The sequence below is a fragment of the Microtus pennsylvanicus genome, chromosome 2 (assembly GCF_037038515.1).
Source record: "Microtus pennsylvanicus isolate mMicPen1 chromosome 2, mMicPen1.hap1, whole genome shotgun sequence".
Classification (NCBI taxonomy): Eukaryota; Metazoa; Chordata; class Mammalia; order Rodentia; family Cricetidae; genus Microtus; species Microtus pennsylvanicus.
The window spans coordinates 89,371,386-89,393,275 of record NC_134580.1 but is presented as its reverse complement, the minus strand read 5'-3'; the positions used below and the strand labels follow the sequence as shown (position 1 = coordinate 89,393,275).

At 36.3% G+C, this 21,890-nt stretch overlaps 2 protein-coding genes across 2 annotated transcripts in view; both read left to right on the top strand.

The window, feature by feature from the left end:
* Nucleotides 1-9,410: 9,410 nt before the first annotated feature.
* On the top strand, nucleotides 9,411-10,349 carry LOC142844973 (olfactory receptor 4F6-like). The gene has a single exon (XM_075963745.1). It carries the CDS (start codon nucleotides 9,411-9,413, stop codon nucleotides 10,347-10,349), a length of 939 nt encoding a protein of 312 aa, XP_075819860.1.
* Nucleotides 10,350-11,655: 1,306 nt separating this feature from the next.
* Nucleotides 11,656-21,890, top strand: part of LOC142844296 (uncharacterized) — a 40,952-nt gene continuing 30,717 nt past the window's right edge. Inside the window, exons 1-6 of the mRNA XM_075962628.1 lie at nucleotides 11,656-11,891; nucleotides 13,049-13,163; nucleotides 13,319-13,492; nucleotides 17,679-17,785; nucleotides 19,043-19,180; nucleotides 21,499-21,563. Coding sequence (XP_075818743.1) covers nucleotides 11,656-11,891; nucleotides 13,049-13,163; nucleotides 13,319-13,492; nucleotides 17,679-17,785; nucleotides 19,043-19,180; nucleotides 21,499-21,563 — 835 coding nt within the window. The remainder of the gene's footprint in view (nucleotides 11,892-13,048; nucleotides 13,164-13,318; nucleotides 13,493-17,678; nucleotides 17,786-19,042; nucleotides 19,181-21,498; nucleotides 21,564-21,890) is intronic.

Sequence of the window (21,890 nt, the reverse complement as noted above, 5' to 3'; positions counted from 1 at the left end):
CAATGAGAGCAGGGACTGTCTATTGGGACCCTGTTTTCTATACTGGGCCACCTTGCCCAGCCTTGATATATGGGATGTACTTATTCTTACTGCAACTTAGGAAACCTGCCCTTTCCTTAAAGAAATGGAGAAAGAGTGGATTGGGGGTTAGGAACTGAGGAGGATTGGAAGGAGGGACTGAAAGGAGAGGAGGAATAAATATAAATAAATAAAATAAATAAATAGATATAAAATAAATATATAAGAAATATGAACTACAGGCAAATAAAGAAGGCTGAATATCAGATATTCTTCCCACAGAAGAGCACATTAATTGGTTATCCAATACCAAATGGGCATCCCTGAAAACATACATGCAAGTAAAATATAGACTAGCAGTCATATTTTGGAGTGTGTGTGTGTGTGTGTGTGTGTGTGCGTGCGCGCGTGTGTGTTCCAAGGGAGGCCTTTCCTCCTCTGAAGAGAGGATTGGGATAGGGAAAGGTGAGGTTGAGAAAGGGAGAAAACGGGAACTGGGGCTGCTACATAAAATTAAACATCTTTTAAATAAAAAAATATATTCTGAAAATGCCTTCTCTTCTCTCAAATCCTCCCAGATCCTCACCTCTTCCCTTCCCCACTCACTCATATCTATTTCCTTTCTCTCTCTATTTATGATAGGAAATATGCATTTTAATAATAATAATGATAATAATAATATAAACAAAGTAAGACCAAAAAACAAACATAAGAAGCACAAGAAATACATATAGCGGCAGAGACTCACATAGCTTTCTGTTCTGTTTCTCATTCTAGGATGATTTAAGCCCACCCCCCCCCACTCTAACCATTCTAGACCTAACTTTTGTGATTATATGGATTATAACCACCTTATCAAAGACTTCACAGCTATTATCCATATATAAGTAATATGTGCTTCAGTGCTTTCCTCATGAATAGAATATGATAATACAGATAATACAAAAATGTTTTTTATATCTACTGAGATGATTTCTGCCATCAAGTACATTTATGTGATGTATTACATATATCAGTTTGTATATGTTGAATCATTCTTGCATTTCCAGAATGAGTCCAACGTTATACTGATAAATTCAATTTTGTGTGTGTTTCTTTGGGGTACCTATTTTCTTTAGTTCACTGAGAATTTCATACCAGATATTTTGTTGAAATTCACCCTGTTCTTTGACTCCTCCAAACTTCACTCTCCTCTTCTTCCCACCCAGCTCTGCATCTTATTCATTTTTAGCCCATCAGATAATATTTGTGCAGCCCACAAATTACTGAATAAGTGGCTTTCATTGAAAGCCTAGCTGACCTGACTGGGATCACACTTTTGAAGAAAAAAGACTCTTTTCTTAGCAGCCACCAGTTGCTAATGGGTCTTTGGGTAGAGTTGAGACTTTTGTCCACTTCTCTTCATGCTTAGATTTGATCTAGCTTGAGTTTGCACGGTCTTGTGTATTCTGAATTTGTCTGTGTTTCTTCCTGATTGTGTCCAGAAAACAATTATACTGTAGTCATTTTCTGCCTCTGCTGTCAAAGTCTTTCCACCCACGCTTCTGCAATGATCCCCGAGCCTTGAGAAAAAGGTTTGTGATATAGATTTCCCATTTAAGGCTCATACATATGCAGTTCGTTCCCTATTTACTCATTACCTGTTTTGGATCTCTGTGTTAATCTCCATATACCCCAATAGATGCTTCTCAGATAAAGACTGAAAGGTTCACTAATATATACGTATAGTAAAACATTTTAAATCTATGACCCCATTCTGGAAAATGTTAATAGATTTTTCACTAGGGCCTAAGACCTTTTTGGCCATAGGTAGACTATGGTAATTTAGCCAATTTATAGATGATAGCCATACATACAAAATTTTTTTGAGCAAAACAAAAGGGTTTGATAAATCTAAAGAAAGAAATAAAGGACGTAAAGGTGAGTGGGTAAAAAAGAAGGATGCATCTGGGACGAGTTGATGGGATGAAAATAAACAAATATACAATATTATCAAAGGAGAAGTAAAAAAATAAATAATGAGTTGGGAAGTTGAATAAATAAACACACACACACACACACACACACACACACACACAATGTATAAATGTAAGGCCAGGCAAATGCCTCTTTGATCATAGCCTATTCCCATCTCTTAAAAACACTATGCCTTATTTGCTCTCTATGATCTGTAGAATGAACACATGTGTCATCTGACTTTTTTGGATGGAGCAGAAGGATTGGGGAACTGAGTGGAGTCTGGAGCCCGGTGAAACTGAAGTACTGATAATTTCCAAGTTATGGAACTACCCAAATTTTGGGTGCTTTCCAGATGAATGAAAATAGAAGCATGCACATAAATGTAATTGAATAATACTAAGTCATGAAAAGCTATAATTAATATTAAAACAAATGCAAATTGGTTACATTGTGAATTTTAAAAGTGAATCAGAAACACAATGACACTATCACACATATTCTTTCATGTACTAATATTTATAATGGCAATAAAAATAACAAAAAACAGATAAAGGATTACAGTTCAGTAATTAAAATATTTAAGACTAAAACTAAGAAACTATAATTCAAAAACTAAAATATTTGATTTTTCAGACAAATTAAATCAATTCCTAGTAAAGAAACAAATTATCAAATATCATGTGAAAGAGAAATAAATAATAATATTGTATTAGTATCTAATAATAAAACTTAATCAAGAATTACTAATTTTCTTAAAACATGCAGTTGATTTTATCAAACATTATGAAAGAATTGATACAAAATATTCAAAACTTCTTTCACAGTAGAAGGTGCAAGTTGAGACTCTTGACCATATAATACATGGAAAAATAATACTTAAAAATATTACAAAAAATGAAACAAAAATTTTATCTATTGTGAACACAAAGGAAAAATTATTTAATAAAATAATAGTTTATTAAATCTAGAAAGTATGCAAACTGCAGTGAATGCCAACTGCTATATTTATTTTATTTTTTTACTTTCTTTTTTATTACTTTATAAATAATACCAAACAAAATTTTCACTTTCTCCCCCCCTCCCTCCTACCCCCCACACTCTCCCCCCACCCCCTCCAGTCCTAATAGGGCAAGGTACCCTGCCCTGTGGGAAGTCCAAGACCCCCCCCCACACACACACACATCCAGGCTTAGGAAAGTATACATCCAAATGGAATAGGATCCCAGAAAGCTAGTACATGCAGTAGAGACATATTCCAGTGCCATTATCATTGGCCTTTCAGTCTGCCCAATTGTCAGTCACATTCAGAAGATCCAGTTTGATCTCATGCTCCTTCAGTCCCAGTCCAGCTGGAGTTGGTGTGCTTCATTAGCTCAGACACATTGCCTCAGTGGGTGAATCAACGCCTCGTGGTCCTGACTTTCCTGCTCATCTTCTCCCTCCTTCTGCTCTTCAACTGGACCTTGGTAGCTCAGTCCAGTGCTCCCATGTGGGTCTTTGTCTCTGTCTCCATCTGTCGCCAGATGAAGGTTCTATGGTGATAGTCAAGATAGTCATTAGTCTGACTATGGGACAAGGCCAGTTCAGGCATCCTCTCCTCCACTGCCCAGGATCCTAGCTGGGGTCATCTCCGTGAACTCCTGGGAACCACGCTAGAGCCACGACTCTTGCCAACCCCAAAATTGCTCCCTCAATTATTATATCTCCTTCCCTGTTCTCATATCTGTCCTTCCTCCATCTCAACCATCTCACTCCCCCAAGCTCTCCTCAACTCTCCCCTTCTCCCTTCTCTCTCCCCCTCTTTACTTCCCCCCACCCACCCCCTGCCCTATGCTCACAACTTTTGCCTGGCAATCTTGTCCTTTTTAACCATGCAAGGTAGGGCTGGAGAGATGGCTCAGAGGTTAAGAATGCTGACTGCTCTTCCAGAGGTCCTGAGTTAAATTCCCAGCAACTACATGGTGGTTCACAACCATCTACAGTGAGATCTGGTGCCCTCCTCTGGCCTGCAGGCATGCATGGAGGCAGAACACTGTGTACTTAACCATGCAAGGTTGTATTAGTGTTTTCCAATGAATTAGTGCAATTATTCTTATCAATATTGTTACATCAATTGATTCATCATAAAATTATGTATATTTGTTGGTGCTGTAGTTAAACCTCTCATGATTAAAAAAATGTCTCAGCATATTTAAAACCTGGCATATCTATGCAGGGCAAGGAACACAGTGTGTTTCAAGAACTATGCTCTGACATGTAGCATCATTTACCCTTGCTATGAGTGCCAAGACTGTTAAATGCAGTCTCTAACTAAAAGCACTATGTGAACTGGATAATCACATGCAAAGACAATTACGTGAACAAACTTACAAATTAACTTTAAATCCTTATTAGTTAATTATTTTGCATCCGTCACCTTTTGTCAACAATATTTAATACTTAAGTAAACATTAAAATGTCATTAATTGAAATTCCTGGATATTTTGCTGTTATACTTTACTAGATAGTTGTTTTTGTTTTTCACTCAATTTCTTAACAAAATTTTTAACATTTACCTTTTGAGTCCACTGGGTTATAATAGTGAAATTCCCATGATAAAAGTCCCAGAGATTCAGTCCACCAGCCTTCAAGTGGCCAAAGACTCCACACAGTACCAAAGAAAGGACTCTTCTTAAGAGACTCAATAGGACTGAAAATAGGGATTTGTGTTGTCTTTTTTCTCATTAATCAGGTAAGTGGAGATGCTGCAATTAAAGTCAATAGCATACTAAAATTGGCAATGCTTTTTTTCTGTTTATGTAATGCATGTCTCAGGTCACAACAACAAAACATTTTATTCTTTGTACTTTTTTTTTTTTATTTAAAAGCATTTACTGAACCTTCATGCATACCGGTTTTCCAGAGAGAAGTCAAAAATTCCACTCCTTCCTCTTTCAAGTTTCTGTCTTGCTTTTCTTTTACTGTCTCGGTTGTATTTTCACAGAGCCTGGCTAAGTTATGGGAAACTTGTTTTAATGTGACTTTCTTCAAATCATATATCTCTATCTCTATCTATCTATCTATCTATCTATCTATCTATCTATCTATCTATCTATCTATCTATCTATCTATATGTATTCTAAAGTAGCAATTGATAATTATCCTGGCATCAGTTTTCAGTGACTTTAAGATAGAAGGCAACTCTTCTATCAATAAAATAGTTTTATCAATTAACTTTATATTTATATAATCGTCTATATCAAACTCAGGTAACAACATGGACCAGAATTTCTTAATAAGATATACTGCCTGATTTTCAGAACTTCATGGACATAGGATAGCTCCAAGAGAATAGTCACTGTAAATTATTGTATGGAATAGGAATGTAACATGTTTACAAGTATGATGTTGGGGTATAGAGGAAAGCTATCTAATTAAATAGAAAGGAATTCTTTGTGAATAGACATAGGAGAGAGTTTTAGCAATAAGAAGTAACCAGTCAAATAAAAGCATTAAGTGATTTTTTAATTAAAATAAAGAACATGTGGACAGAATAGAGCCTGCAGAGATAGACAGAAGAAGGATTACAAGAACTTTTCTGCTATACAAAAAGAGTTTGCATGCAGAATTCATGAAATTTTAAGCATTTAGTTGAGCAGAGAGCATCAAGAAACAGTTCACCGGTGTGCTTCTCATCTGCTTCCCCTTCAGTGTTTATGTATTCCTTCTTGCTTGCTTCAATTTTCTCCTGCTTCTTTCTGCTCCATGTTCATGTCCCATCTCCTCTATTTTTTATCTACTTCTTTATTAGTATCAGCTGACTAAAGGATAGGAATGTTTTAGAGAAAACTAACAATAGATTGTTCACAAATGAGTTTCATGTTAGTGATAAAACTTTTGCTGAGAAAGCTTTTTTTAAGTAAATTGTGATATTTCACGAGAAAAACACTGTTTACATATTGGTATTCTTTGTTATAATTTCCAATGCATGTTTGAGTGATTTTGATATTAAACTATTGAATTTGTAGGGATGTTCATCTTGATCATGTTCTTTTGTTAACTCTTAACTTGACAACGTATAAACATCTAAACAACACATAAATATAAACTCAGGAGGTAAAAGCCACATGGGAGTTTACATTTCCAGATTCTCCAAAGGTGGTACTTAATGTGCATTTTTGAACATTAATTCTATTTTAAACAAAAACATTTCTATTACTAATTTTACTTTATTCTCTCCAATCTTCAAATTGGAAATATTTCCAATTTATGTATGTAAAATGACTTAATCTACTAATTTCAAACTACTCCACTGCATATAAGCACAGTTATGTAGCTAATAGATTTATACTATTTAACATTAATAATATATATGAAGTGGGTGAATTAATAAATATTAATTATGTGTAGAGCTTGCATTGATGTTAGTTTTCTAGAAATCAACTTGGTATCTCATCTTAATAAATGTTCTTAACTTATACATCAAGACTGAAAAAATGTTTTGTTCTGGAGCATTGAAAATACTGAGAATTCTTTCTTCATCTATGTTTCATCATCTTTTGTGATGCTCTTTCTTCATTATGTTGATTGTTAAACTAAAAGCTAGCAAAATATTAATGACTGATAAGCTTGATTTCTAATAAGACTATTGCCCAATGTGTTTCTGTTTGTGAGTTACCTGTACATAACTTCCTTATGCTTAAAATGAGATCTACTCCTTGCAACACAAATATTTTGATACTTCTATTAACCATTATAACATCAATATAAATGGTGATAGTTCTTCAAGCCATGATGCAAAGGCAACATGGAACCGTTTGACATAAAAAAGAAAGCCAGTGTAAACTGGTCAGTTGCCCAGTCATTTAGAAACAAAAATAAACCAAATAGTATTATTTTCTATTTGTGTTTGTGAATATAGTGGGTATGTTTGTTCATGTATGGGTGGACGTAGGTGTGGATGCAAGAGAACAATGATCATTACTGTTCCTCAAATGTCAACACCCTTGGTTGTGTTTGAGTATGTGTGAAGGAGACAGAATCTCTCACTGGCCTGAGGCACACAATTTTTGATAGACTGTTTCAGGCAGTGAAATTTAAGGATCTACCTGTCTGCATACTGGAATTACAAACTCACAAAGCTTTGCTTGGATTTTTAACCTGGATTCCTGGGGTGAAATTCAAGAGCTCATTCTCACTCAGCAAGCACTTTACCAACTGAACCATTTCCTCAGTCCTACTTTTGATCTTGAGGTATTTCTTGATTTTTCTTTCAAAATACAAAATGTGCAACTTTGCTTTTCTGAATGTACATGCTTTAGGATCCTCACAATGAATGACCACAACTTTTAGGCATAGTTAAAGTTCCTTTGATGAAAAAAAACATATTGCCATTGTACCTTCATTCCTTCCTTAGTTTTTTCTTGAATATAATTTATAAATATTTAACTTATACATAAAAATGTACTTGCCATGCAAGTTTTGACAAACGTATATATAGTACATTGTTTAACTGAGTGTTAACCTATATATCCTTTCAAATATGTGTAATAACATTATGGAAAATGCTATTTTTATCTTCTGGTTCAATAATGAACTTATCACTGAATTCTGTTCTAATGTTCCCCAGTCACTATCGGTATAATCATTGCTAAGTGGCCTTTTTTTTCCGATTCTTCAGTGTTTTGGTTTGCTCTGATATCTACTCCTATATTCTAGACATCAGAATGCCTCTTCATGTCTGGTTTTCCTGCATAAAACTCCATTTCTGGGTCCAATGAGTCTATGGTGTTTGCACAAATATATTCCTCTTTATTTCTACTCAGTTAAGGATTTTTTTTTCAAGTGGATCTAGTCTTGGTGAGAAATGATATATAGTATAGGAAATGATAAGATAATAAATCATTGTCAGTGCCTAGTCTAGAGGGAAACTTGGCAATGGAATTAAAAGTGGGAAAACCATGGTAGTCAGTTATGTGTGAGCTAAACGTCATTTTTTTTTTAATTTTGTTGCCTAAAAATTAAGTAGTTAACAAGTTAAGACACAAAAAGTAAGTTGATCAGTTAGGTTATAAAAATTTATATTAGTCCTTCTTTATGGAACTGTAGAATTGCCAATTTTGTATGGTTTAAGCTATCAGTCATCCTCATCAACTAGACTATGAACCGAATATGGACAAGTTCAGCCAAACCTCCACATACAGGCTGTCCATGCATGCTTCAGCATTGCCAGGGCATCAATTTTATTTTCATAAACTACTAACTGCATTTGCAGTATCACAGAGAAAAGCAACTAACAGGTAAATGCAAAAGAATCACCCTTTGTTTTTCAGAAAAATGAACCTCTTAAATACAAGCTTCTTATGTATTTTGTCTCATAGCAATTTTTATTAAAAATACATATTTGCCTCTTAATACAATACTGGTTTTTGTTTTCCTGTAGTTGGAGTTTTGATATTGTTTTGAAGGTATCTGTTAAAGAAATTATATCAAGTTACATCAGAATTGTCAATGTATGAAACTCTTTTTCTCTTCATGGTATTATTCACAGAATTTCATCAGATTATGAAGAATTTGATGACAGAATGAAAATCAGTTTCCTTTGCTCTTCTGTTTATGCTTCCTCAGATAGTACAAAAGTAGCTTTACCATTTACATGATAAGTATGAGATTGCTATTATGATAAAAAAAACAGCATACTTCTTATTATAAGTGCTTACTTTACTCCTGATGCACTTCCATTGTCTCAAGGCTATTGCAGAGAACATAAATCTTGGACACTGTAAATCCTCTTCAGTGGTAGTGGCTATTGTTTGGCAGATTGTAGGCAGAGTCCACCCATATAAACCAATACTTAACTTATGTTGTCCTCTTCATCTTAGTCATCAGGGTTTTATTTGTATTTTAATACTTTTACTTATAGCCAGGCGGTGGTGGCACACGCCTTTGATCCCAGCACTTGGGAGGCAGAGGCAGGTGGATCTCTGTGAGTTCTAGTCCAGCCTGGTCTACAAGAGCTAGTGCCAGGACAGGCTCCAAAGCTACAGAGAAACCCTATCTCAAAAAACTAAAAAAAAAAAAAAACAAATTTACTTTTCAGGTATTCAACCTGTTTGTAATTCTGCAAGAAAAAAAGATCACTGACTTACCAAAAGACATAACATAGTATTTGGAATACAGTTTGTACTCATAATGGATATAAGTAGAATAGAAATATTAATTGTTCATAATATGGATGATAATAAAGAATTATTTATAATAATACATATTTTGAAACCATTTAAGTATGTTTCTTTCAATTGTTATTTGTTTTAAAGTATAATTTTTAATGTACAACATTTTATTGTAATGAGTTCACAAAAAAACATTCTATTGCTAGGTGAAAATTTTACTATTTCTGGTAACTGCTTTGCCTGTTTTGTTTTGGGTACTATAGAAAACTCAAGAAAGATCCAATGAATGAAGCAAATTACTCTGAAGTGTCTGAGTTTATATTCCTGGGATTATCAATCTACAGACCAACACAATACTTCCTCTTTGCATTTTCTACAATATCATATGCATCTATTTTTCTAGGAAATTTCTCAGTTGTGCTTATAGTTATCTTTGACCCCCATTTACATTCACCCATGTATTTCCTTTTAGCTAACCTTTCATTTGTTGACTTTTGTTTTTCAACCTCAACTGTCCCTAAGTTGATTTCTGATCTGTATTCCAGTCATAATACCATTTCATTCCAGAACTGTATCTTTCAAATGTTTGTACTTCATGTCCTGGGGGGATGTGAGATGGTGTTGCTGGTGGTCATGGCCTGGGACAGATATGTGGCCATATGCAAGCCCCTCCACTACCTGACCATCATGAGCCCACGGAAGTGCATTTTGCTTGTGATTGGTGCCTGGATTATTGGTCTCATTCACTCAGTGACTCAATTAGCTTTTATTGTCCATTTGCCTTTTTGCAGTTCTAATGAGATAGATAGTTTTTACTGTGACCTTCCTAGGTTCATCAAACTGGCCTGTATAGACACCTACAGGATGGAGTTCTTGGTTACTGCTGAGAGTGGATTAATTTCTGTCACTACCTTCTTCTTATTGATTGTCTCTTACATCTTCATACTGTTCACTGTATGGAAGCAGTCCTTGGGCAGTTTGTCTAAAGCCCTCTCTACGCTTTCTGCTCACATCTCTGTTGTTGTTTTATTCTTTGGACCATGTATTTTTGTGTATGTATGGCCATTTCCAACAATACCAGTGGATAAGTTTCTTGCCATTCTAGACTTCATGATTACACCCATCCTGAACCCTGCCATTTACACACTGAGGAACAAAGACATGAAGGTGGCAATGAGGAAACTGAGTAAGCAGCTCCTGAGTAGGAAAAGTGCCTGCTAAATTCCTCAGGAGAATATGCAACCCGAAAACTCTATTATAAACACAAACATTAAATGACCTCTTCTACTTTGATGAGATTTATTTTTCCTACTGCAACAGCTTCATGAACTTAAATAATTTCAATTTGATAATGAAATGATCTCATATTTATTGGTTACTAGTTACATAATATTACATATGTATTGTTGCCTATCATTTATATATTGCATTTTTGTTATTTATTGATCATATATTTACTTGTTATTATGAAATACATATTTTAGACTCTTTAAAAAGCACTAGAGGAAATAAAAGTAATAAATTATCCATTCTTTTAACACCAAAAAATTCATCGTTTCCTTCCCGATGTTTCTTGTACTATTTTTTTTTATTTTTACCTAAATTTACTCAAGCTGACCTCAAACTCAAAATCCTCCTGCTTCAGCCTCCTGAGCACTATGATTAATATGAGCTTGATCACATTCTGCTTGCTTTTCACTTTGTGGGTGTGAAGAATAAGTCAACAAGATTGTATGGTATGGGTAAAAGTCAGCAGGAAGAAGAGATAGATGTCATCTGCACGCTTGTGGGAAACACGGAGTAAAAGGCGGTGCAGAGAGAAGGAAAGCCCCTGAACTAGGATATACTTACCAGGGGTGTAATTGAAGAGACTTTATGTAGGAGCTGGGGGCAGCATGTTTTTGTTTGTTTGTTTGTTTGTTTGCTGGTGGGGGGCCTCTGCTTCAACATCTAGCAGCTTCAGGGAGAGAATGATGGTGTTCAAAGGCGGGTAGTGAGAATGGAAGAGGAAGACAAAGAGCTTAAGTTTATATGAGTAAACAAGGGAGAGAAGAGGGAAGGAGAGGGAGGAGGAAAGATGAGAGGAGGAAGGTGAGCGAGGGGAGTAAAGGCTTCAACGAGGGTCGGAGATGGAAGCTGAAAAGGAGCACTGTCTCCATTGAGACTGACACGGATATTTACTGGAACACAGATTTGTTTTCCTGGAGAGATGGCCAGAAGTGACCTGTACATGCACAATGAACTCCCTTAAACTCAAGGATTGTTAGCAGTGCAGGCGGCTCTCTCTTGTGCATGTGCACACGAGTGTTTACCAGTGTTGCTTAGCAACCTGGAGTAGAACCACGGTTTCTGGGGGTGTTAGAAGCTATTTCTCCCACGCTACAACCTTGGTGCCAGATCTTCTGGGACTAAATTGATTTTACATAAGCTGATACTGAGTTTGGGAATTAGTGGATGTAAAGACAAGTCCTTGAGAAAATCCAAAGGGTCAGTCAGGGACAGGTGGGTGAGACCAGTAGCTTTAGTCATGAGTAACTTGGTTCACAGAATTAAGGAAAAGACACCTATGGGATTCTGCGATGTCCCACGAAAAAACCTGTTCGACTTTTTACGTGACATGAAAAGCATTTCTGTCCCAAATAAACCCAGATACAAACCTCTCAAAAAGATCCACCAGGCTGCAAGCGAGGGTGATGTCAAGAGACTGCAGAAAATGATACGTCTTGGGAAACACAGTGTACATGACAGAGACTTTAAGCAAAGGTAATAGTACCTACGAGCAAAAGGGAGGGGTTTGCGTGGAGGATGTGATATGGCTTGTTATGTCCAAAGACCAGCGTAAGGGAGCCAGGAGGAGGGGGTGGCGTCTCTTGTTCTGTCTCTGGATCCTCAGCAGTGCCACATGACTTGGACACCAACTGGGGAGGTCACTAGTCCAGCTTGTCCAATCCCACTACAAATTTAACCTGAAAAATCACAAACTTATCAAGTAATTTTTTCACCACTGATAGCTATTATGTAGCATTCATACTGTAGTATTCTTTTTTCTTTTTGTTTTTGTTTTGTTTTTCGAGTCGGGGTTTCTTTGTGTAGAACAAGTTGTGCTGGAACTAGCTCATGTAGACCATGACAGTCTCGAACTCACAAAGATCTGCCTGCCTATGCCTCCCAAGTTCTTGGACTAAAGGTGTGCGTTACCACTGTCTGAACATATTGTACTATTCTTAAAATCTTGTCGCTTTGCCCCTCTTAGCAAATTTAGAGACTTTAAGTGCAATTTAAAATCCTTGAAATTATTAGTATTTAAACATATCAGAAAATATTATCATATAGTTTTATGTACTTGAAATCGTGTTTGCTGAGTAGAGTTAATAGTGATAATCTTAGACTGAGTTGTCAAGTGCAGGGAACTATTCTAGGTATTTTGCATATTTCCATAATTCCCATTGATGCACCACCATGGTGTTCTGTGAGATGAGTACTACTTTTGATCTTTGCTTTACTGGTGAGAGATTTGATTAATAGTAATCCTAAGTAGTTTGTAGCAAAGTTTAAGTCATAATGAAAACCTATAGTGATTTAACCTAAGGCCACGCTTTTACTATTCAACTTTTTCCTGGTAGGGCATAATACTCAATAGCAGATTAATTTCTAAGCATGAAAAGAGGCCATGTGCTCAGTTCCCAAAATCACACAAAATATACCAACAGTAATATTTCCTATTTTTGAGTACTATAAGATAATAAATATTTCCATCTTAGTCTTCACAAGGGCTTAACTATTTGTTCAGAAGGTGGAAGAATCATATACCATTCAATGTTTAAGGATTATGAGCCATCAAATATTTTAGGATTATATGAGTAATTGTTATTTTTAAGATAGTGTTCTAGAATTTTATTTAAAATTCCTCATTTCCATAGGACCGCTCTGCATTTTGCTTGTGCCTATGGCAAGGTAGAAGCAGTGAGTGTTTTACTGAGAAATAATTGTGACGTTGATGCCGTTGACAGAAACTCCATCACACCTCTGATGAAGGTACGTATAGCTATCCGAATCAAGCATGAAATAGACTTGGTTTAAATGATTATAAACAAACTTTCCACATGAACCTGTCACTACATGATGAAATTTATGTGATGTTTATATTGAATTCTTTGAACAAGCTATCTGTTTCTTGGTATAATCCCTAGGCTGTACAAAACTGGACATATGGATGCGTGCATACATTGTTGAAGCATGGTGCTGACCCAAATCATATGGACAAAAATGGCAATACTTCTCTCCACTATGCTGTGTCTGAAGACAATCAGATGCTGGCTAAATATTTACTTAAGCATAGTGCAGACATGGAACAAAAGAACAAGGTATAGTTCATGGAACTGTATTCTCCAAATAATCTGAAATACATGTGTGTTAATGGTAATAAAAGTAGGATTAACTGTAAGTTAGGAATTCAAGGGTTCCTTGAGTGGAAAGACTTTGAAATAGCTTCATTGTTTAAAATATGGCTTCAAATAGGGATGATTTGAAAGAAGTGTCAAAATATAGAACATCCAGGACTATTATATGTGCAAATACTATGCTTGCTATATTTTTCAAGGTAAAGCCTCTCTTTTTATGGTTTCTTTTCACTAAAATTTGTCTCTAACTTGTGTGAGGTAACTTAATTGGAGAACAAAAATTCCCTTGCTAATGAAACTATTTTAAAACTCAAGTTAAACAGATTTTGGGACAAATTTTAAATTTTCTTGCTGTTTAAAAATATTATCAAATGATGTATTTTTCTATGTTAAGCCTGAATTGAAGACTACAGAACCAGAACCTTATCAGAAATAAGAAGACCCACCTGGAAGTTAGGCAATTGAAGGAATATATGAAGAATTATTATTATTTTCAACTTAAGGTTTTAATGAACATTTTTCATTTATTTTGATCACACTCTTTTCCCACCTGCAGCTCCTGCTAGATCCCCACCCACCCACCTTCTTATTTAGTCAACTTCGTGATGCCCTTCACAAAAAAAGCAAAGCCACCACCAACAAAAATCAAAAACCAAAATCAAAACTAGCAGAATTATTTTAGTATGTGCATTGTTATTGTGCCTCCTGTTTGAGGAGGAGACAGTCTTAGTTGCCTGTTGTTCTGTCTGAGGAGCACTCTGAGGACCTCAGACAGGTAGTGAGTACCTGGTAGTTATGTGGAAAACCAGAGGAATGATCAAAGAATCTACTGATGCATTTCCTTTTTTTGGAAAGAAATGACTGACATTTAGGTCAACACCTAACTTCTGTTCTCAAATCTACTATGGCATGCCTGGATTGGGAGAAGGGGGAGATGGAATTTGCATTTTTGCATATTGAAATGAAATGTGATTCCAGCTGCTTGTTCCTTGAATGTCCCCATCTAGGTAGGGGAGCAAAGAAGTTTTCAGTGACTGAGGCCTTTCTCTTCTCAGTGGTATGAACAAATGGTGAAGGTAATTAGTAATAAGGATTAGAAATAAGGAAGCTTCCTAGTTCAAGCATTGCATGTACCTATGACCTCAGGAGAAGTCTGGACATTTGTATTACACATAGAGGTTTCGATGCAGAGTTTAATCTTTAAATCTAATTAGTCGTGGGCAAAATATTTGCAAAATTACTTCCTTGAAATTCTGAAACAGTTCCTAGAATGTATGGATGCTCAAATCCAAAGGAACTCTAGAAGAGTGCAGTTGTTTCCTAATAATCTTAGCCCCACTTTTTTCTTTTGCTTCTTTTATGTTTTGGAAGGAAATAGAGTAACAATCGTGATGATTTTCTTATAGAATAACCCCTTTTGCTTTAAGAAAAAAATAATTTGCTACTTCTAAAAGATGTTTGAAAATAATAAGAAGCTAGATTTCTAAGAATTCTATGTATTATTAATATCCAGGTCAACAGATTCCAAACTAGTAATTGTAAGGGTTTTTTTTTTTCCCCTACGTCAAAAGAGTAGCAAATCACAACCTTGACAACTGAGCTGTTACACAATCTCAATGTGACTTGGTCAGTTCATAAAGCCTGGGTATCCTATTCTAACATTTGTAATCACTGCAAAACTGTAAGTTAAGGACAGTGTTGACAATCAACTGAATGATTTTGCTTTGATACTCTTAAGCAACTAATGATTCATTTCATTAACTTTAGGAGAAAACAATGCAAATTGTTTGGTTAGAAGCATTACTGCAACTCTTAATATCCTTATCTTAAAAAGTCTGGAATGTTTGTTTGGAAGTGTTACCTCAATTCTTAACATCCTTACCCAAAAAAAGTTTGGAATGCTTGGTTGAAAGTGTTGTCCCAGCTCCTGACATTCACTTTGGAATGCATGAGTGGAAAGTTCCATTTCAAGCCCCCTCCCCTGGGAGTTGCCAGTCTAAACCCCACCTTCAAGAAAGCGTGTCAAATGGTGACCCCTCCCCAGAGAGGGTCGAGACCACTCCCACAGGCTATTTAAACTGACCCCCAGAGAAGGAACATGTGGTCTCTCAGGTTGTCCTTCCCCTTCTCCGTGTTTTCCCCGAGGGCCTCCCATGAGCACAGTCTGTCACCCATTAAACCTGGGCTTTTTTTTTTTTTTAAATCCGATTTGATTTGGTCAGATTTGGATTACCGCGTTTGTGGAGAGACATACCCTGGCAGAAAAACTTTACATCTGGAGGTCCTGAGGGAAGAGGGGACTGCTTTTTCCAACTGGCCCGGGCTACGTATTGAAAGGTGTTGAAAGATGCCCTTCTTGCCCTTGCTTTCTATCAGGCTAAAATTGGCTTCATCTGGGTGAGCTCCCCTTTTATTGAGCACTAAGCACCATGAGGACCCAGGGCCCATTCATTTGTCAGGCCGTGGTTGAAGATGCCTACTGCGCCAGACCGCTGACCTGACTAGCAGCGAGCCAGGCGAGGCAGTCCTCGCCATGTTCCATCAGACAAAGCGTCCTACCATGGAATTTTCACACCCCTCTGTTTTTTATTTATTTATTTATTTATTTATTAAGGATTTCTGCCTCCTCCCCGCAACCGCCTCCCATTTCCCTCCCCCTCCCCCGATCAAGTCACCCTCCCTAATCTGCTCGAAGAGCAATCAGGGTTCCCTGACCTGTGGGAAGCCCAAGGACCGCCCACCTCTATCCAGGTCTCCTAAGGTGAGCATCCAAACTGCCTAGGCTCCCCCAAAGCCAGTACGTGCAGTAGGATCAAAAACCCTCTGCGATTGTTCTTGAGTTCTCAGTATTCCTCATTGTCCTCTATGTTCAGCCAGTCCGGATTTATTTGCTGGAGAGGTTGTGGAGAAAGCAATAGAAAACCCTCTGTTTTTTGACTCAAGAGTCTTATCATATTGTGGTAGACTTTGAGTCCAGAGACTCAGCATAGACTTGTAAAAATGGAAACTTACAATTTGAGGCCTGATCTCCAAATGCCCTTAGGCTGCCTTTTATAAAAATCTTTTTAAATTTGGGCTGTATTACACCATGCATCCCTTAAGCCCCGAATGCCCATGGTTTCTGGATGCTGTGCTCCCACTCCCTTTCCTGTTTCCCTTCCCTGCTTCCCCTCCCTGCTTGTTTAGCTGTTTGCTATTTGTCTCACACTGGAACTCTCTACAAAGGATACGTTTCCCGTTTTCCTTTCACTCAAAAACTGTATAGGTGTTACATCTTTATGTTTCTGTTCTGTCTTGTAGTGTCTGCTAACCTGGTCCTTAATGGGAACACTGGTGTGCTTCCCTAACTTCTACCGCCTGCCTCCACCAGGATTTTTAAGTTGGTCAGCTGACACGGGTTCCTAAAAAAGCTTTGTCTGTCTGTTAAAATAATGTAGCCACAGTATGCTTTTATGTCTATGTGTGTTTGTTTCCATTGTATGCTTGTCTTATTTCTCTGTGCATATGTGTGTGTGTGTGTGTGTGTGTGTGTGTGTGTGTGTTTTAAGGTTTGTAAAACTTGTAACTCCAAATTACAAGAGCTTTCTGATCTCCAAAGGTGTGTTTGGTTTTTCTATGAATGTATATTCACCTATGTACCTACACAATACATACAATAAGTTAATAAATGTAATTTAAAAGTTTTCAGTTGGCTTTGAGCATGTTTTGGTGCCCAGTGTCTGTACAGGTAGTCATGTTAGGTACAAGTGTAGCTCATTTTAAAATATTGATGTGGATATAAAAATACAGCTAATTCACACCTTTTGTTACTATGTGCTAGAGGATGTAGCTACTGATGACCAGATACGGCATCTGCCCTTAAGAAAGTTTTAGAGGAGGGGAAATCAAATACACGTTTTCATATATTAAAATGCCATGGTAGACAGAAATGTTTGTAGAACACAGATTTAAAATCATCTTTGAAAGGGGATGAGTGGGGTTCATGTGTCACATACAGGTAGATAGATGAAAGGCATTTCAAGGAGGAAGAACGTGCAGTGGACAGGAAGGGAGAAAGCTGCTTATTCACTCAAGCAAGCATTAATACTCACAGGGATTCATTAAGACTCAATTAAGTTAAATATTACAATGATTTTTAATTGTTTTGCAGGATGGCTTTACACCACTTTTACTGGCTCTCAAGGAAAACAAAATAGAGATGGCAAAATTTTTAGTAAAGAAGGGAGCAAACATACATGTATTTGATGAGATGAAAAGGTACTGTTGTCTGAATTTTTTTAAAAAAATTGAGTGACATACTGAAATAACAATCACACAAAGAAGGAATATCCAATTTATGTGAAGAAGACTAACTAATAGGGATTCAGTGATCAGATATCAACTAGTCATTAGTCTAATTAGTTAGGGAAGCACAGCAACAAGTTGAAGTGTGTAATACAAATCATTTATCATAAGTTTCATATCCCTTTATTATATTGATTGATGATTGTTATGTGAGTTTTTGGCTGAACAGCTGATATTATGGTAGATTAGTGGGGTTTTAGTTTGGTTTTACTAATATTTTTAATAATTTTGAACTTTCTTTATTAACTTTGATTCACAACAGAATTCAATCATTTTACAGTATTTTTCCTTGTTCTTGTATGGTTGCCCTGTAAAATGCCATATTAATCATCAAGAAAGCTGACAGTCACAGTCTAATGTATGACTCTAATAATGAGGTCAGATTATATTTTGATGACTAAGAGTTATTATTGCAGGATGCAGCTCAACCCCACACCATTTATTCCTGTACAATTGTTATTGATATGTTTGTATTTACATAGTATTGGGGAAGGAGAGCAAATTCATTTCATTAGGAAAAGGATGAAGCTAAGTCATTGGTGTAGATTGTGCATTGGTGCTGCTAAGGGGATGCAGATTCGTACATGACTTCATTAAAGTCAGATACCTAGTTGCTAGGTATGTAATCTACTAGTGTTAGATATCACCAAATATGAAAAGGAGGATAATTCGATGGAGAAGTTTTCATGAGATGATTTATGTAGCACTTCGGGCAGTGCATAGCACATGATATCATCACTACCAACTGCAGCTACAATGAGTTTTATTATTAACAGATATTTTATAATGTTATAATTGCTTAAATAATGAAAATAGTTTTCAATTGTCTGTTGGTTATGTTACACTAACCTAGAGAAAATGGAACCATCTTAATTTACATCCTTATCTACTTAAAAAAATAACTTTTATACAGTTACATTCTACCAAAAGTGTTGAATCAAAGCATTCTACTGAGAATATGTGAAACAGTACCACAAGCTCCTCATCCATTTTCTTCTTTTGTCTTTGGACACCATTTACAATGATGAATCCATGTAACCATAAAATGTATGTGTATAAAAAGGAAAATGACAAGCAGACAAACAAGATACTAAATTTGTAAAATATAACAAAATATTAACAATTTTAATTGACATTCCTAATAATGAAGCTATTTCTGTGGTATTTCAGAAACACACTCTTATATGCCATAAGATGGGATGCAAAAGATATGGTCAGTCTCCTTCTGAAAGAAGGAATTGACTTTTCCTTTAAAGATGTGTTCGGATGGACTGCATTACGTTATGCTATTGAAGGCACAAGTAAAGGGTAGGTGTTTGCATTCGAATGCTAGTAAATACTAACTTGTAGTTCAAATTAATCACAAAGTCTTCAAATTCCATTACATAATATATTATTGCTTACTCTATGTCGTCTTGAAATAGTAGTGCCTAGCCAATATGCAAAATGCATTAGAAGGCTTTCTTGGTCTCATGGTTTGGTTTGGTAATGCTGTAGATTGAACCAAGTAGCTCATTTATGCTGGGCAATTCTGACACTGAATTACATTTCTGTGTAGAACTAGACCTTAAAAATTATGGATTATAACACTTTTTCATTTCATCCAACTATAACTCTATAAATTATATTTATACATATATTTATATATGTATATGTATATAGTATCAGATACTTGATTTTCTAATTAGCTGTTTTAGTCTTCAGGCATGGTTTTCCTGAACAAAGTCTATTTCTCTGGTGGGCTTTTTTTTCTATATATTGTTCTTTGAATCTTGAAGAAGATGAAGGTTTCAGGGTTCCCTAAGTGCCAGGAAAGAGGTGGAACAAAAAGAGGGCATTCTAGTCCCTCTTTTATTTCTACTGATTCTGTGGCTGCAGTGTTGCTATTCACACTGTCCCCGAGACCAGTAGGGGTTGACCTTGCTAACCAGGCTGCCTTTGTTGAATCAGTTCTCTGATGACTGAAGGCAGTTCACAGTGCACTCTTACATTGAAAAGTTACAATATTTTAATTGGATGGTTAGTCCCAAAGTTACAGAGGTTTTCTTTGCTTTCTGGGCTTTTAGTTTGTGCTACACTTTTTGTTGGTGATTAGACCATTCTCATTTATTCAGAACCTTATATGGAGCCCACCTTTCATTTTAATCATAGACCTTGATGATTTATTAACTTTGAAGAATTTGTTTATCTGGTAGGGAATATGACATGGGATCATGGTAAGCTGTCATGATTGTTCAATTCACATTGCAGGGAACATCACAAGTCTTTATTCATTACTGCCAGAATTTGGCCAACAGACCCGTTTGCATTCTGTGCGGCATCCTTTCCTAAGTGCTATGAGAGCCAATAGCATCCTTCTCTGAGTAGGTGTCAGTCTTAGTCTGTGTTTAAAAGAACTCATTCACATTATGCTCCATTGGAATCCATGTATCAAACAGGACAATCCATCATTCTAACAAGGATCTGCGGGTTCAGAGCTTGATTGTGCATAGGAGGACTACAAGCAACTAAGTGAGGTTTTAGAAACTCAGGTTTTTTTATTTATATATTTATTAAAGATTTCTGTCTCTTCCCCGCCACCGCCTCCTATTTCCCTCCCCCTCCCCCAATCAAGTCCCCCTCCCTCATCAGCCCAAAGAGCAATCAGGGTTCCCTGACCTGTGGGAAGTCCAAGGACCACCCACCTACATCCAGATCTAGCAAGATGAGCATCCAAACTGCCTAGGCTCCCACAAAGCCAGTACGTGCAGTAGGATCAAAAACCCATTGCCATTGTTCTTGACTTCTCAGTAGCCCTCATTGTCCGCTATGTTCAGCGAGTCCGGTTTTATCCCAGGCTTTTTCAGACCCAGGCCAGCTGGCCATGGGGATGTTCTATTAGAAACTCAGTTTTAAGGTTTTGGTCATTAAGAGTTTGGTAGTGCACAATCATTTTATTTAATGGAAATAAATACACATTTAAAAGGTTTTATTTTCAAGTTGTTAAATAGCTCATCTATTTCCTAAATTATATGCCATTAAATTAGAGCGACTAGCATTTAAATTTAGGGCTTGTGATAGTTAATTATAATTATCAAGTGACACAGCTTAGAGTCACCTGGAGGGGGAGTGTAGTGAGTGATCCTTCAGACTGACCTGTAAAATGCTCAGTAGGTAACTGAATGATGTGGGAAGATCCAGCCTACTGTGAGTAGCACCATCCCCTAGGCAGGTGTCCTGACTCATAAGGATAGAGTATGTGAGGAGCATGCATCGCGTTCATTTCTTTATGTTCTTGATGGTGAGCATGATGCAACTGCCTACTTCAGGTTCCTGCTGTCTCGACCTTCCTGCAGTAATGATCTACTATGGTGGGCAAAAATAAATCCTTCTTTCCCTCAATTCCCTTTTACAAGATGATTTTACCACTGCAACAGAACTGAAATTAGAAGAGGATTTCATGTTTTCTGGATAGGTACAATAACTGAATACAAAACTGTAAAAGAAAAGAATTCATTGGGTTTTACTTGCATATGACAATGCCTTTGATATTGCCTACAAATTCTAGGAGATGCAACATAATATAAAATGTTTTTCATATCAATTTTAAAATAGTAATTTTGCATTTTTCTTATTTCATATGGCAGTAGTCGGAAAATCCTTATGGACTACGATGAAAAGTTACGTATTAAAAATAAAGATGGCAGTCTAGGTAAGGCTTATGGAAATGGTAAGTGAATATGAAAACCATGATTAGATCAGTGACAAAATATATTAGCACTTTTAAATTTTGTTTTCTAAGCATATACAATTGAAACTGCTTCCCATATTTTCAATATTTTAATTTAGGCAATAATACTCATATTCTGTTGCCCTAATTTTAGTTATTTCTCGTTAAAGTTGTCTCTTAACTTATAGTAACTTCACTGAATATTTTTGTTTATGCTGAGGCATATTTTAATTATTCTATATGTCATCTATCTTAATGTGTACTTGAGATTGGCTTTGAACTCTTGATCTAAGATGCCATAACTTCTCA

What these genes read in the sequence shown, in the direction of transcription:
- LOC142844973 (XM_075963745.1), top strand. Translation starts at nt 9,411, where the DNA reads ATGAATGAAGCAAATTACTCTGAAGTGTCTGAGTTTATATTCCTGGGA.